Source organism: Helobdella robusta (genome assembly GCF_000326865.2).
Source record: "Helobdella robusta unplaced genomic scaffold HELROscaffold_73, whole genome shotgun sequence".
NCBI classification, from domain to species: domain Eukaryota; kingdom Metazoa; phylum Annelida; class Clitellata; order Rhynchobdellida; family Glossiphoniidae; genus Helobdella; species Helobdella robusta.
In genome coordinates this window covers 732-16,075 of record NW_008705415.1, presented here as the reverse complement: position 1 = coordinate 16,075, position 15,344 = coordinate 732, and the positions used below count along the sequence as shown (strand labels likewise).

The window sequence follows — 15,344 nt, the reverse complement described above, 5'->3', positions numbered from 1 at the left end:
TTAAATAATTGAATGATTCTTAATTATAATTTTGAAAAAATATTTCAAATTGATCAAATATTAAAAAAGTTATTGGCAAAAGAATTGACTGATGTAAGCACAACTTTTTCGCGCTATTTTAGCAGGCTTTTTACTATGGTAATAATTCAACCAATAATTACTTAATAAATACTTATTTTTAATTAATGAAATTTTCCAAAATTATTTAATGATAATTAATCTAATAACCTTCCAAATTTGAATTAATTTAATTGAGAAACTTTTGAGATATTTGATGACAAAAAATGCATTTGTTAACCAATGAAGACGAGCCAGTTAGGAGGGCAAAAATTTAAATTTTCAGTTATTATATTCGCTTTTAATTTAAAATTTAGACTAAAAAATATAACAAATTGTATATTTATAATGAGAATTGAATAAAATAAAAATAAATTTATTAATTTTTGCTCAAAAAATCATTTTTAAAAGCGATTTTGAAGTTGAATATAATCTAGATAGGAGTTAATACATTTGCAGTGGGTTATCATTCGATTTTTTAAACCAAATTTGAATTAAATAACTACTCAAATATCAACTAAATAATATCATAATAACTATTTTAAACCATTTCAATAGATATTTATTGAATTATTCATATTATTTTACATTTTTATGAAAATTTTGATGATTTTTCAAGTCATTTTTGCGAGCTATCATAAGGTTGTACTGCGCGTTAGTTTTCACACAGAAAGAAAAAATATCAGTTATGATTATGGATTTTATTGATTTTTATTAATATTTAAGATGTTTTTAAGTTTATATTTAAATAAAAAATATTATAAGTATATTTTTCCTATTTTTTTAAGTAATTTGGTTCAATTTGTGGTCTTAAAAATGGGAGAGTAATGGTTTTTTCAACACTACAACGTTTGGATATAGAGTTTTGCGAGCTGGCTCGCATTTGATTGTCATAATAAGTTAACAAAGATTTAAATTAAAAGTTAATAAATATTATTTTATTAAAAAAAATAGATAAAGATTAAATAAAATTATACCAAAATTATTTCTAGATGTTTAGTTAATACCTTTTTTTGAAGGATTTAAGCTTAAAAGGCTGGTATTAATGTAGTTACTGCTACTAGCATTAGTATAGTTATTGAATTATTTATTTGTTTATTATTATTATTATTATATCATCCTCATCATCACCATCATCATCATTACCATAAAACCATCATCATCATTCCCATCATCATCATAATAAAGAGCATCATCATCATCTCGCAATCACCATTATCACAATTAAAATCCCCACCATATAATCACCATCATTATAAACGTAATATCGTCATCAACATCGTCATCATCAGCTTTTTCTTCGTCATCATCACCTTCTTCGTCGTCATCATCACCTTCTTCGTCGTCATCACCTTCTTCGTCGTCATCATCTTCTTCTTTTTCTTCGACATCATCTTCTTCGTCGTCGTCATCACCTTCTTCGTCGTCATCATCATCTTCTTCGTCGTCGTCATCATCATCTTCTTTGTCGTCGTCATCATCATCTTCTTCTTCTTTTTCTTCGACATCATCTTCTTCGTCGTCGTCATCATCATCTTCCTCTTCTTTTTCTTCGACATCATCATCATCATTTTTTTCGCCATCATCACCTTCTTCTTCATCTTCCTCCTTGTCATCGTCACCACCATCTCTTTGTCATCATTTCAATATTCCATAAAATTTTCATCACAAAAATCGTCGTCAGATTATCATTGTCATTTCTGTGAACATTATGATTATTACTCTCTCTCTATCTCTCTATCAACACTAATGTCATCATCATTATAATTATTATCATTCCCTATCATCATCTTCATCGTCGCCGTCACAGTTTTTCTCGTCGCCGTAGCCGTTGGCGTAGCCGCCGTTGCCGTTTCTGTGGCCGTTGCCGATACCGTTGTCGCGTCATCATCATCATCAAAACCACCACCACCATCATCATCATCAAGACCATCACCATCATCATCATCATCTTTTTTTACCGCCAACATCGTTTGCTATCATCGGCATCACCTCCAAGATCATCATAATATAGATATAATAATCATCACGAGAGCATTTATATAGCGCCTTTCATAAACAAGATGATGATGAAGAAGAAGAAGGTGATGATGACGAAAAACGAAGAAGAAGATGATGAGGATGAAGATGATGAGGATGATGATGACGAAAAAGAAGAAGAAACGAATAACGTCTTCGAAACTGTTTAATGATAACGACAAAAAAGGCACATCTTGAAAAAAACGAACATCGGATATGTTGGCAGGCAGTTGATGGCTTCTTCCAGGAGTTCTTCAACCTCTTTTCGGGTCATGAACTATTCTTTAGGGCATGAATTTCTCCTCGGGTCACGACCTAACCCACACCGGGTCTCATGCATCTATTTCATCTACATTCTCAATGTTGGCATCAACTCACAATCAAATTGACGTAGAAGAAGGAGGTGCTCTAGGGTAGGGAGGAATACATTTCTCCTCTTCTTTCTTAAATTCTTAAAAAACAGGGAACAGGGTAACACGCCACACACACACACACACACACACACACACACACACACACACACACACACACACACAAAACATGATTAGTGACAAGTTGAATACACCTTCTTTCTACTGTGGCAATATGGGGTATACCAGACTGGAAAACTTACGTGGTTCAAAAACAACGAATCATATCCGTGAAGTCCTTTTTTCACCTGTTGAATATCGCCACACTTCAACTCCTACAAAGTGTTATCATAGCTATTTAGATTTATTTAGTACTTATATTTTTTTCATTGCTATAAAGAAAGGAATGGTAAGTAAGTTTACTGTACATAAAGATAAAGATGCCTTCGAGTTATTTATTTTGGACGCTTTTTTGGACTCTATTTTAATCTGTAAAATAATTCCAAAACTTGAAATACTTCTACGAATCAACAAATTTCAAATGATGTTTTCCCGCCACTGGCAATACAACTAGCTACAAATCGCACATCCCTACAATCCGAAAATCCTTTGTCTGGGTCCCACCTTAAAATGTACATGCCATAAAATCCGTGCGGTGTACATGCTGGGTTTTGCCGTCTCGTCTTATTAACCATCAACATTTAATCTTAATATTTGTTGAATTTGTCACGATAAGAAACAAGTGTTGTTGGTTGAGATGGTTCGACTGCACGGTGAGGATTTTATTGATTGTGAATAATTTTTTTTTGTGTTTGTGTGTGTGTGTGTGTGTTTGTGGTGTGTGTGTGTGTGTGTGTGGGTAGGTGTGGTATTTGTGACGTTTTGACCTATATACAACACGTGATTTGTGTGTGTATGTGTGTGTGTTTTTACGCATGGAGTGTAATTCACATATTAGGAACTACATACTTTTAAAATTATGTATGCAAAATTATCAGAGAATGAAACATACGTATGTATGCATGTGTGTGTGTATGTGTGTATGTATGTATGTATGTATGTATGTATGCATGTATGTATGTATGTATGTATGTATGCATGTATGTATGTATGTATGTATGTATGTATGTATGTATGTATGTATGTATGTATGTATGTATGTATGTATGTATGTATGTATGTATGTATGTATGTATGTATGTATGAATGAACAAATGAGTGAACAAATGAATGAACAAACATATGAAAAAATAAACAAACGAACGAGAGAACGAACGAACAAACACATCAATTTAGACAACGAAAACAAAGAAACGAGCAACAGAGGAACCATAAAAATAAAAAAATAATACAAACATTTATTTAGATAACATTTACGACAACATTAAAAACATTAAATTGAAGGGAGACTACACATCAATGTTGACATCAACTTCATACAAAGCATTCACTAGGTGTCATTTTTTTAGTAAGAAACCAGTAAATTGTTATGACGGTTAGATTATAAATTCACTTTCTCTTTCTTTTTATTTTTTGAAAAAGAAAGAAGGACAAACACACACAGACACACTCACACACACAGAGAGAGAGAGAAAGATAAAGAGAGAGAAACAGAAAGAGAGAGAAACAGAGAAACAGATATGAAAGAGTTATTGTATCTAATGTATTGTATTACATACCGTTGGAGGGATAGTTTACAAAATGAAGTACTACAACATCCAAAATTAAATAACACCAATGTAGGAGGGGTGAAGCATTTTCAATGTCACACACACGCACACACACGCACGCACACAAACAAACAAACGAACGAACGAACACACGTCCATCCAGAGTTATAAGCAAATTGAACTAGCGAGGAGGACTATATCGATTGTCTGATTTTTTTTTAATATTATTTTCCCCTTTTAATTATTCTTATTAATATTGTGTTTGTTCATTGTTTGTTTGTTTTTTGTTAGTTCGTTCGTTGTTTGTTTGTTCGTTCGTTCGTTGTTTGTTTTCGATGTTATTTAATTATAAAATAAAAACAAATTTAAAATGCGTTATATATCTACTTTGTTATCACTAATAAATCAATTCAAACTGAAAAAAGGCGGGAAAATATGTTAATCTAAAAATAGAACAGCAGTAATAAATTAAAACAAAATTATCATAAAATAGAGATAAATCCGTGAAATAAATAATTTTGCCTGGCCAAAACTGATGAAAAAGACATTTTCCTGATGCAAATTTATAGATGGAGTTGTGTGTGTGTGCGTGTGTATGTGTATGTGCGTGTCGATATGTGTGTGTGGGAGCATTTATGTATGTGTGTGTTTGTGTGTAAGTACGTGTGTGTATGTATATAAATTGAAATAAAGTTTTTAACTTCATGTCATCGTTAAAAAATTCAAAATAGATATTTTCTTAATGGAAAAATCACAGCCGAAAGTTAAATAACAAAAATGAACGAATGAATGAGTGAAGGAATGAAAAGATGAATGGATGGATAATTGAATGAATGATAGGTACATTGATGAATGAATGAATAGTTATATGGATGGATGGATGGATAGAAACATGAACGAATGAATAAATGAATTCATTCAAATGTTTAAAATACGAAATGTGTGTATATATATATATATATATATATATATATATATATATATATATATATATGTATATATATATATATATATATATATATATATACATATATATGCTATCAGTTAAAAATGGTCAAATCAATATAACTCATTAATTTTCTAATGTAATCACCGATAAAAAAACCAATGAATCAATTAATGTTTGTTAATTAATTATATCCTATCTAAGCAAATACCTGTTAATTAATTGCTTATGTCTGCTATGTTTGACCCACTTCTCATTCGTTCGTTCGCTCATTCATTTATTCGTTCGTTTGTTCATTCATTCACTCACTCACTCACTCACTCACTCACTCACTCACTCACTCACTCACTCACTCACTCACTCACTCACTCACTCACTCACTCACTCACTCACTCACTCACTCACTCATTCACTCATTCATTCATTCACTCACTCATTCATTCATTCACTCACTCACTCATTCATTCATCCATTCACTCATCCATTCATTCCTTCAAGGAACTCGAATGGCTGCTAGGAATTGAAGAATATTTGGACCGAAGATGATTGCAGTCGAAGCAGCTGTCATGCACGCAAAAACAACGGGGAAGACAACAGCTGTTAACTTAGCAGCTGTTCGAATAAATTTTAATAAATTATGATAATTTATAGTGAAACATGATAAATTATGATGATTTATGGTGAAATATGATAATTTATGGTGAAGTGATAAATTATGAATGAATGAGTGAACGAACGAATGAACGAACGCATGAATGAATGAATGAACGAATTAATGAATTAATAAATTAATGAATAAATTGAAGAAATAAATGAATGAATGAACGAATGAATTAATGAATTAATACCAACAACATACCTTCAACGTTTTGCGTCGTATTTGTAGAAGTTGTGGTAGTCTCAGTTATGTTTGCAGCTGTAAATGAATGAATGAATGAACAAATGAATGAACGAATGAATGAACAAATGAATGAACGAATGAATAAACGAATGAATGAACGAATAAATGAACGAATGAATGAACGAATGATACACAACTACAATAATATAACGGATGACTTAGTAAGTAATTGATGAACTAATGATGTAATCTTTATCCGATATAATAATATTAATAATAATAATAATAATAATAATAATAATAATAATAATAATAATAATTTTGTTATTATTAATAATAACTATTACTTTTATCATTATTATTACATAAAATTAGTTTGTTTACATGTTGGTTTAGTTGCATTGGGATTATTAGCAGATGTGGTCGTTGAAACATTCCATAATGACGATGACGATGATAACGATGATGTCGCTGCCTTTGAAGCTGCTGCTGCTGTTGTTGATGCTGTTTTCGCTGCTGCTGCTGATGATGATACTAAGGAGGCCAATGATAATGGCGATATCGTTGATTGTGATGACAACGATTTTGTTGATTGTGATGACGACGATGAGGCCGTGTTGGTTGTCGCAGCTGTAGTAGCGTCAATGACGACAGCTGTTTTGAATGGTGGAGATGTTATTTTGGAAAAATATTAAAAGAAATGTTTTGTATTTTTCATAAAATTATAGTTTTGACATCATCGTCATCTTCATCATCATCTTCATCATCTTTTTCATTTTCTCCAACAACAACAACACTAACAACAACATCATCACAGGCATCATCAACTACTACTACTACATGTGATAGCAAATGGAATATTTGGAAAATTTAATATCAAGATGAAGAACTGAACTAAACTCCACCAACAGTCCAACCAGACCACAAACAGTTCCACCATCTTCACATCTACCCTCCAACAATACCCCCAACCCCTTCAACAACATACGCAAAAAGCTGCATCCCGTCCCACTGAATCCGGGTTTGCACGTGCAAGCAAATCCGTTCACTTTATCCACACAAGTCTGAGTATCCGGATTGCAGTTGTTCGTCAGGCAGTCGTTTATATCTTTGTGAAAGAAAAATGGAATGTTTAATAGATGCAATTGATTAATTGGTCGATCGATGGTTGGTTGATTGATTGGTTAATTAATTAATTAATTGTTTGTTTGATTGATTAATTGATTAATTAATTGTTTGATTAATTGATTAATTAATTGTTTGATTGATTGATTAATTAATTGTTTGTTTGATTGATTGTTTATCATATAAAAATGGAACTTTTACTAGATGAAATTGATTGATTGATTGATTGATTAGTTAATTGTTTGTTTCTGTAGTTCATTAATTAATTACTTTATGTATTTGACTAATTAATTAATTAATTAATTAATTAATTAATTAATTAATTAAATTTTATTTTACCAGTTTCGCAAAAAGATCCAGTATAGCCGTCGGGACATTTGCATGCAAAGGTTCCTGGTGCATTTGAATCAGTGCCATTGACACAAAAACCATTGTTCTGGCAGGTACTCCTCCTCTGTTGTGCACCGAATTCAGTTAACTCGAACAGGCAGGCGTCGATAACTGGATTTTTGGGATCACGGGTTATGGGATTATGGATTTTTGGGATTATGGATTTTTGGGATTATGGATTTTTGAGATAATGGATTTTTGGGATTATGGATTTTTGGGATTATGGATTTTTAGGATTATGGATTTTTGGGATTAGCGATTTGGAGATTATGGATTGGGAACTTCGCTGTTGTTGTGAGATGAGGTGTGTGTAACGTTGTGTGGCTGGCTGGTAGTGTGTTTAACGTTCGAATATAATGTTTTTTTATGAGTGGTTATAGTTTACAAATAAAAAAAACTATTACAAATATTATAAAATTTAACGTTTAAAATATAAAAATTCTGAAAAGCTACACAATTTTTTATTAAAACTACCAAAAAAAAACGTCTTGGACTTACTAGAGCAAGTAACACTGGTACCTATGACTCTGGTCTCATACCATTTGGGACACTGGCAATAGTAAGACCCATTGGTGTTCGTACAGTTGCCAGCACCACAAATTTTTAAGCCCTGACATTCGTCAATATCTTGGTCACAGTTTGATCCCCTGAAACCCGTGTTTAGACACGAAAGACAGCCAACAACGTTGGAGCAGTTAGTAGCTGGACAGAGGCAGGTTCGAAGGCAGTCTCTCCCGTACGTTCCTGGCGGGCATGCTGGGTGTGTGTGTGTGTTTGTTAGTGTGTGTTTATGTGTTTATTTGTGTGTGTTTTTGTGTTTATTTGTGTGTGTTTGTGACTCTAAATATAATTTCAAATTTATTTAAGTGTGTGTGTGTGTGTGTGTGAGTGAGTGAGTGAGTGAGAAAGATTGCGTGTGTTTGTGTGTTTATGTGTGTGTGTGTGTGAGTGAGAAAGATTGCGCGTGTTTGTGTGTGTTGATTCTGTGGTGTCTGTTTTCTGTAAATACATACTTAACTGCGTTTATAGCACTTTTAACATATTCTCACGCACGCACACACACACACGGACAGAAAAAGACACAGACACACACACAAAAACACACACACAAAGACACACACACACACACACACAGACAGTTAACCAACCAGTGCAAGAGCCAGAGTTTGATTTGACGTAGCCATCTTTGCATTTGCATTCGAAACCTCCATCAAGGTTGGTACAGTTTGATGATGTCGTCTCGCATGGCGGAGTTGGCAGCGAACATTCATTTATATCTGTAGTAGTAGTGATAATAATGAAGATAATTATGGTAATAATTATTAATATAATAATTATTAATAATTATTAATATAATTATTAATAATTATTATTACTCGAAATTGTAGTGTAATAATTTTTTATTGTGAAACCGATGACAATGATGGCACTAAAAATCATATTATTGATTTTCCTCAAAAAAATTAACATAAATTAACATACCGACGCATGTGTTGTTGAAGACCTGGTAGCCAATGTTGCAGGCGCACGTGACGTTGTCGTAGCAGTAGTGGCAGCCGGCTGACGGCACGCAAGATCCTAATAATGATGAATGGATGGATGGATGGATAGATGGATGGGTGAACAGAGGGATGGATTGAATGAATGAAATGAACGAACAAGCAAACGAATAAAAAATAAAAATAAAATTAACAAACAAACAAACAAACGAAAAACCTGTCTTGTCACACTCATTTGTGTTCACGCCGTTCACAGCGTAACCAGAATAACACGAACAAGTGAACGAACCGTTGGTGTTAACACATATTTGCTGGCAGTTGCTTTTCTTTAGTTGACATTCATCAACATCTGTTATTATTATTTTTATTTGTATTATTATTATTTATAGAGTTATTGTTTATTGTTTGTTTATTGTTTATCAACGAATGAACGAAATATTAACTGTGTCTGTGTGTGTGTGAGAGAGAGAAAAAAAGAGAGAGATAGATCTCGTTGCAGTCGAAGCTCCTCACTGCAACACCCGTGCCAGGCACTTTAACCATTACACCAAATTATTTTTATTATTATTTTTCTAACTTACCGACGCATTTGGAATAATTGACAGACGAAACGCCGCCACTATCGACGTAGCCGTTGTTGCAGTCGCATCTGTAGCTGCCTTGCAGGTTGATGCAGACCTCCATCGGACTGCTGCAGTTGTTCGTCACGCTGCTCTGGCATTCGTCGATGTCTGTGTTGTTCGGTAGGTTGGTTGGTTGGTGCCAATCACGTTGGTGCATGAATGAATGAGTGAACATTTTTGAAAAAAAATGAATAAAGGAATGAGTGAATGAACAAATGAACGGACAAAATGAAGATTGGAATGAACGAGCGAACAAACAAAAATGACCAACCAACACATCTTTTCATGTTATCTTCCCGGTAGCCAGCCGAACAATTACTACATGTGTAACCAACAAAAGGCAAGGTCGAGTCTGCAGTCGAACCATTGGTCAGCTGCACAAGTTGAAGTAGTTGTGTTTTACTCAGTACCGTGCAGGTGCGATTGTCGCCACATGGACGCGATGAGCAGTAGTCTGGCGTGTTCTGACATTTGGTGCCTGGGTTGGTTCGTTTTGTTTTACTCTTTTGATTTCGTTTTTAATAATTCTTCTTCATATACTCGACAAAGGTCTGAACAAACAAACACTGCAAGGCCACTTCAACAACCATTCCGACCGTAACCCATTCGTAACTAATCAGAAAGATATATCGAAGCGAAACAAAAACGTGTATCAAGATGACGAAATAACTGACCAGTAGCCAGTAAATCTTTACATTTGCAGGCCACCTCGCGATAAATATTCTGTTTGACGAGTTCATCGCTACTGATGCTCGAATTCTCGATGATGTTGTCCCAGAGACACGTTCCTAGACCGCTGCAGTCGCAAGCAAGCGCATTCACCGTTTCCGGTTTGGCCAGGGATTTGCTTGAATTTCCGGAAAACCTTAAACAGGAGAAAAAAAAGATAAATCCATGTGAGACAAATAAGAGAGCATCCAATAATTCTAATTCACATTACTGTTGTTAGTATTATTATTTCAATGTTCCGATCTTAAATAAAAGACATTCTCACCGGGTTATTACTTTTTTAAAAGCAAAATATCAAACGAACAACACAACAAACTATTTAGCCAAATGTTCCAACTCCAAACAAACAGCAACGAACCAAAAACAATTTAGAGAATGAATAATAAAATCTCCAAAACTAACGTTAAATTGAAGGGCCTCAAATGTATAGAATCTGGAGTCCATTTAAACGTCCAGTAAAGGCAGGGTTGTGGATTGGTGGGATCGTCACAGGTTATCGTGGCACCTGGGAATGTCGTCTGGTTCAAAGGATCCATGGTCAGTGAGCTACCAGACGCTAGGCCTGTGACGTTGATGTGTATGGTGGTCATCTCGCCTGCAGTGAACTGGACAGGATCAGTTGGAATTACCAGCTGTATTACTTGGTTGCCTGGTTGAGATTTAATTCTTTCGTTGTTTTTTATTAGTTGAAAAATGTTTTATTTACAAATTAAATTTTATTCGAATCTATTATGAACATTCGCATTGCGTATCAATAAATAACACCCAAAACATACATGCGAACCATACGCGCGCGCGCACGCACACACACACACACACGCACAAAAACACACAAACACATCTTTCATTATCTTTTCCATTTTCATGTTCACACTAACTGGCCGTAGCTGCATCTAAATTGGCTTTCTCTGCAACAGTTTCAAGAGTTCCGTCGGCAAAGGACTTGCTCCCAGTGACGCAGTAATCAAAGACGCAGGATTTATCTTTAACACCTGGTTGTGGTAATTTCAAAACGTCATTCAATTTAGCCCGACGTTCAAGGAGATGTCTTCAATTTTTCAATCGCTATTCAACTTGAGAATTCACAATTGAATGGCGTAGCAAAGCAGAGCAGACTGCACAAACAAACAAACAAACAAACAAACGAACGAACGAACAAACAAACAAACAACGAACCATTGACAGTGCAAGCAGACTCAGCAGCGGCCCTGTCCACGAGGCACGCAACACCAGCTTCGTCCGAGAAGAGAGGAACGAATCCCGTCTGCTGGTAGGTACTGAAGGATTCGTTCTTTGTACTATTGTACCAGAACCACGAATCAGACTTCGTCTGCACAACCCCTGTTATAAAACATAATTTTTTCTATTTATATGGCATTTTTTGCATAACTTTTCACTTCTAATTAATATTTTCCATGTTTTGAATGAACGCATCAAAGGAGTGTACGTTAGAGTGGGAACCAGGTGAGTTCAACTCAGGACTAGACCTCTTTCACTGAAACAAAATAAGAAATTATTCGAGTAGGAACAAAAAAAACTCACAACTCTGGCCGAAATCAAACAACTCTCTCTCGGTTGATGTTCTGCTAATCAGCGTGCCATTCGAAAGTTTGAAATCGTTGTCGGCGTTCCCATCAAACTGGCCATACAAACCGTTAAACCCGTTCGCTGACAACAATCCCGGCACTGTCAAACTGGCCACCAGAGCTCTTTCCACCACCGAGATGATTACTTGTATGCCTTTTTGGGAGTTTAAGAATTTAAAATGGTTGGTGGAATGATGAATGGAAAGAAAAAAAGGGTGTCGGAGACTGAGTGAATCACATTGATAAGTTTTAATTTGACGATAGGATGTGATGGGATGGTTAAGTTGAATCGTGAGTAAAAATAGATTAAAAATAAATTGAAAATAAACTAAATTAAAACAAATTAAAATACGAAATTAAATTTTATAAAGTTTCAAAACTCCGACAACCTATCGGGAAGCGTATAAAAAGATCTGTAACGTTTTTAATGAGGGTGACCCCTTTAATTAAACTTTTTGGTATTTCATCGTGGTCGCCTGCCTTCTGAAACCATGCGGTCAAACTGCTGGCGTCATTGCCTTCCTTCGAATCCCTTATATCTGATGAGATTCAAAATTATATAGTTTTTGGTGGTCATTAATTTAAGATCCCTAAGTAAATTTTTATAGCACGAATCTAATTTTGCTTTAAAATTTGGCAAAAACATGACTTTAACAACCGAAATTGAGAAAAGTCACACAATATTTCAGTACAATCAAACAAAACTAAATCACATAATTGAACCAAACCATTCAATTAAACTTAACACGAAACATCAAAAACAGTTTAATTCGATCAAAATAACCCATTAAAAAGCGCACTAACCCAGATTGTTATCAATAAGTACAACAGACAGAATAGGGCTGTACCCTACGGCCGAGGGCGACAGATCTTTGAAGGCAAACCCCGTAAAAATGGTCGCACCCGTCAGCGTACCACTCGGTGTTCTATACCGTTCAGTTCTCGCTTGCATGTGGAAAGTATCGGATTTTATCATCCAGTACTCTCCAAATCCGTTGAAAGTGTAACCGCAACCGTCCAGTGTGGTTATGTGCGGGTCTCCAAACATAATTCCTGAGTTGCGAGGTTGATCGCGCCAGAGTAAGTTGTAAAAGTGTTAGAAAATGGAGTTATAGACCGTGAAAATATCATTTTAGGTGGAGAAAAACGAATAAAAATGCAGTTATATCAATTCATTAGCTAGTTTTCAATCCATATTATGCGAAAGATCAATTGAAATATGCAACTAAATTAAGCAATGGAAAATTTCATCAATGCAGACAAATATTGTCTTAAGAATACTAACCGCGAAATGGTGCCCTGTATCGTCTGCCGTACGCCTGAGGTCTGACCCGATAGTAGAGATCGCAATTATCCGATTCAAGACAGCACAGACTCTTCGGAACAACATCGAAAGAGTTATGAAGGCTGGGGTAGTAATCTGGATGGTACAAAATTAAGTTGCCCGAATCGTAATTATTCGATGTTCGAAGCCAGGATGTAGATGACCAGAGGAACCATGGTGTCCACCAGAGTTGCCACTCGGTTTTGACCGGGTAAAATAAATTGTCGTAGCAACATTTCTGCGTTGAGGACGCGTTGAAAAAATGTTAGTTTATAAATTAGTGAATCAGTTGTTGAATGCGTAAACAAATGGATTAAAGATTAACAAAAAAATATGAACGAATGATCGAATGAATAAACAAGTGAATGAATAAATATACTAAACATAACGTTGAATCAAAAAAATAAACGAAAAACATGAAAAACTCCAGACCAAAACAAATAATTTACACTTAACAAAACTAACCCTAGTGGCAGTTTCATACATAGGGTACTCGGTGATGAAACAAATTGGATCTCTGACGGGCTCATAATTGTACCAAACAAATCTGGAATCTGACATAGCTTGCCAGAGAGTGTTCGGGCAGTCGGGCATGGCGTCGTAATTATCCGTTACCAGGTTCAACTGCTGGTCATACCACACCAAACATTGATAATTTGGTGAGTTTAGTTTCTGGTACTTATTGAAGGAACCCTCAAAGAACCATTTTCCTGGAGATCCTTTTAAAAAAACATTGGCTCAATAATTCAAAATTGCTATTTTAAAATGATATTTGGAAAAATAAATTAAAAAATTTTTAGAAAAATTACTTCAAAAAATAAAATTAGCAATTCGGAAGAAAGAAATTAACTCCAATACACCAAATTTGAAAGCTGATGTGGAAACCTTTTGGACCAGTTAGTTTAGGCAAGTTCATAGCAGATGATGTACCAGAAGTGAAGAAGCTGTAAATGTAGAGGTTGCTGATATCTTTATTGTGATCCATCATTCGATAGCCTTGTGCATTTGGTCTCCAAGTCTTCCAACTGTTCATCTCGTAAGAATAGATTATGTAACTCTGTTGACTTTTCGCATCGGTTGTCAGGACGAGTTGAAAGGTTGCTTGCTTCATGGTGGATGTTTGTAGATAAAAAAATGCTATTAATTATTATCAATTGATAAGCTTATTTAATTGTTTAGACATATATACAAATTGAATAAAACAAAGGACAGAGCCCTTATTTGCAGATAACAAAATAAAAGACGATAGAAATATCAAACCTCAGGTTTAGTATCAGACGAGAACGGATAAGGCGAAACTTTAGACCAGGTGATTGTGCAAACGGATGTAGGATTAAAAGTACCACCGAAGTCAATGTTAAACAAAAGGGCAGTCCGAACATTTTCATAAACAGCTCTAGAACTATTTGAAATTTGGGAGTATTGAGTTTTCCTTGATATGCACGAATAATAAACCTTTCCTTCGTTTTTTAACTGAGTAGTTGAGTTCTTGAAATCGTTCAAGTCTATGTCAGCCCAAAAAGCGGCCACCAACGCTACATTTGATAACTCAGATAGCCGTCTGGGTATAACGGAGATGAAGGCCTGATCGAATGATAGGTAGCCGTTGACATTGATCTGAAAATTTATTTTTCACACATTTCATTCATCATTTTGAGAAATAATTATCCCCATTTATGTATATCTTGTAAGTAAAATAGGTCTAAAATTAGTTTTAAGGTTATTTATTATTTGTTTTACAATTTATTTAATTTTGATAGTAAGCGAATTTTCAGTCTCAGGTGTGACTATACTGTATATATGAAACATGACAGTATTCATAGAATGGTGTACGTGTGAGCATGTGTTTGTGTGTATGTATTTATTTGACATTTCTGTTACATTTATGGTAAGAATTTGTGTATATGTATTTATTTGACATTTCTATTACATTTACAGTTGGAATTCTTAGTTAAGGGTGGCCTATCCTCAAGTTTATCTTTTTTAGTTATCCTTCAAATAAATAAAATAAAATAAAATTTATCGAGTTACTTGAAATTTCTATGATAAAATGCATCATTTTTTCCAACTATCACAATGCAAGTTTAACAGTTGACAAATGAAACAACCATCACTAAATCGATCATAATTAATATGAATGAATAAATTAGGTACCGTAACATCAAGGATGGCTTAAATACTAATA

The 15,344-nt window shown here is 34.4% G+C and overlaps 1 protein-coding gene across 1 annotated transcript; it reads right to left on the bottom strand.

Moving 5' to 3' along the window:
* Nucleotides 1–7,942: 7,942 nt before the first annotated feature.
* On the bottom strand, nucleotides 7,943–9,205 carry HELRODRAFT_125408 (hypothetical protein; the record flags this gene model as incomplete). The annotated part of the gene is made up of 3 exons (XM_009031372.1): nucleotides 7,943–8,025; nucleotides 8,547–8,637; nucleotides 9,104–9,205. Coding segments are annotated over 3 exons (276 nt in total), but the record flags the coding sequence as incomplete, so codon positions are not given.
* Nucleotides 9,206–15,344: the final 6,139 nt, after the last annotated feature.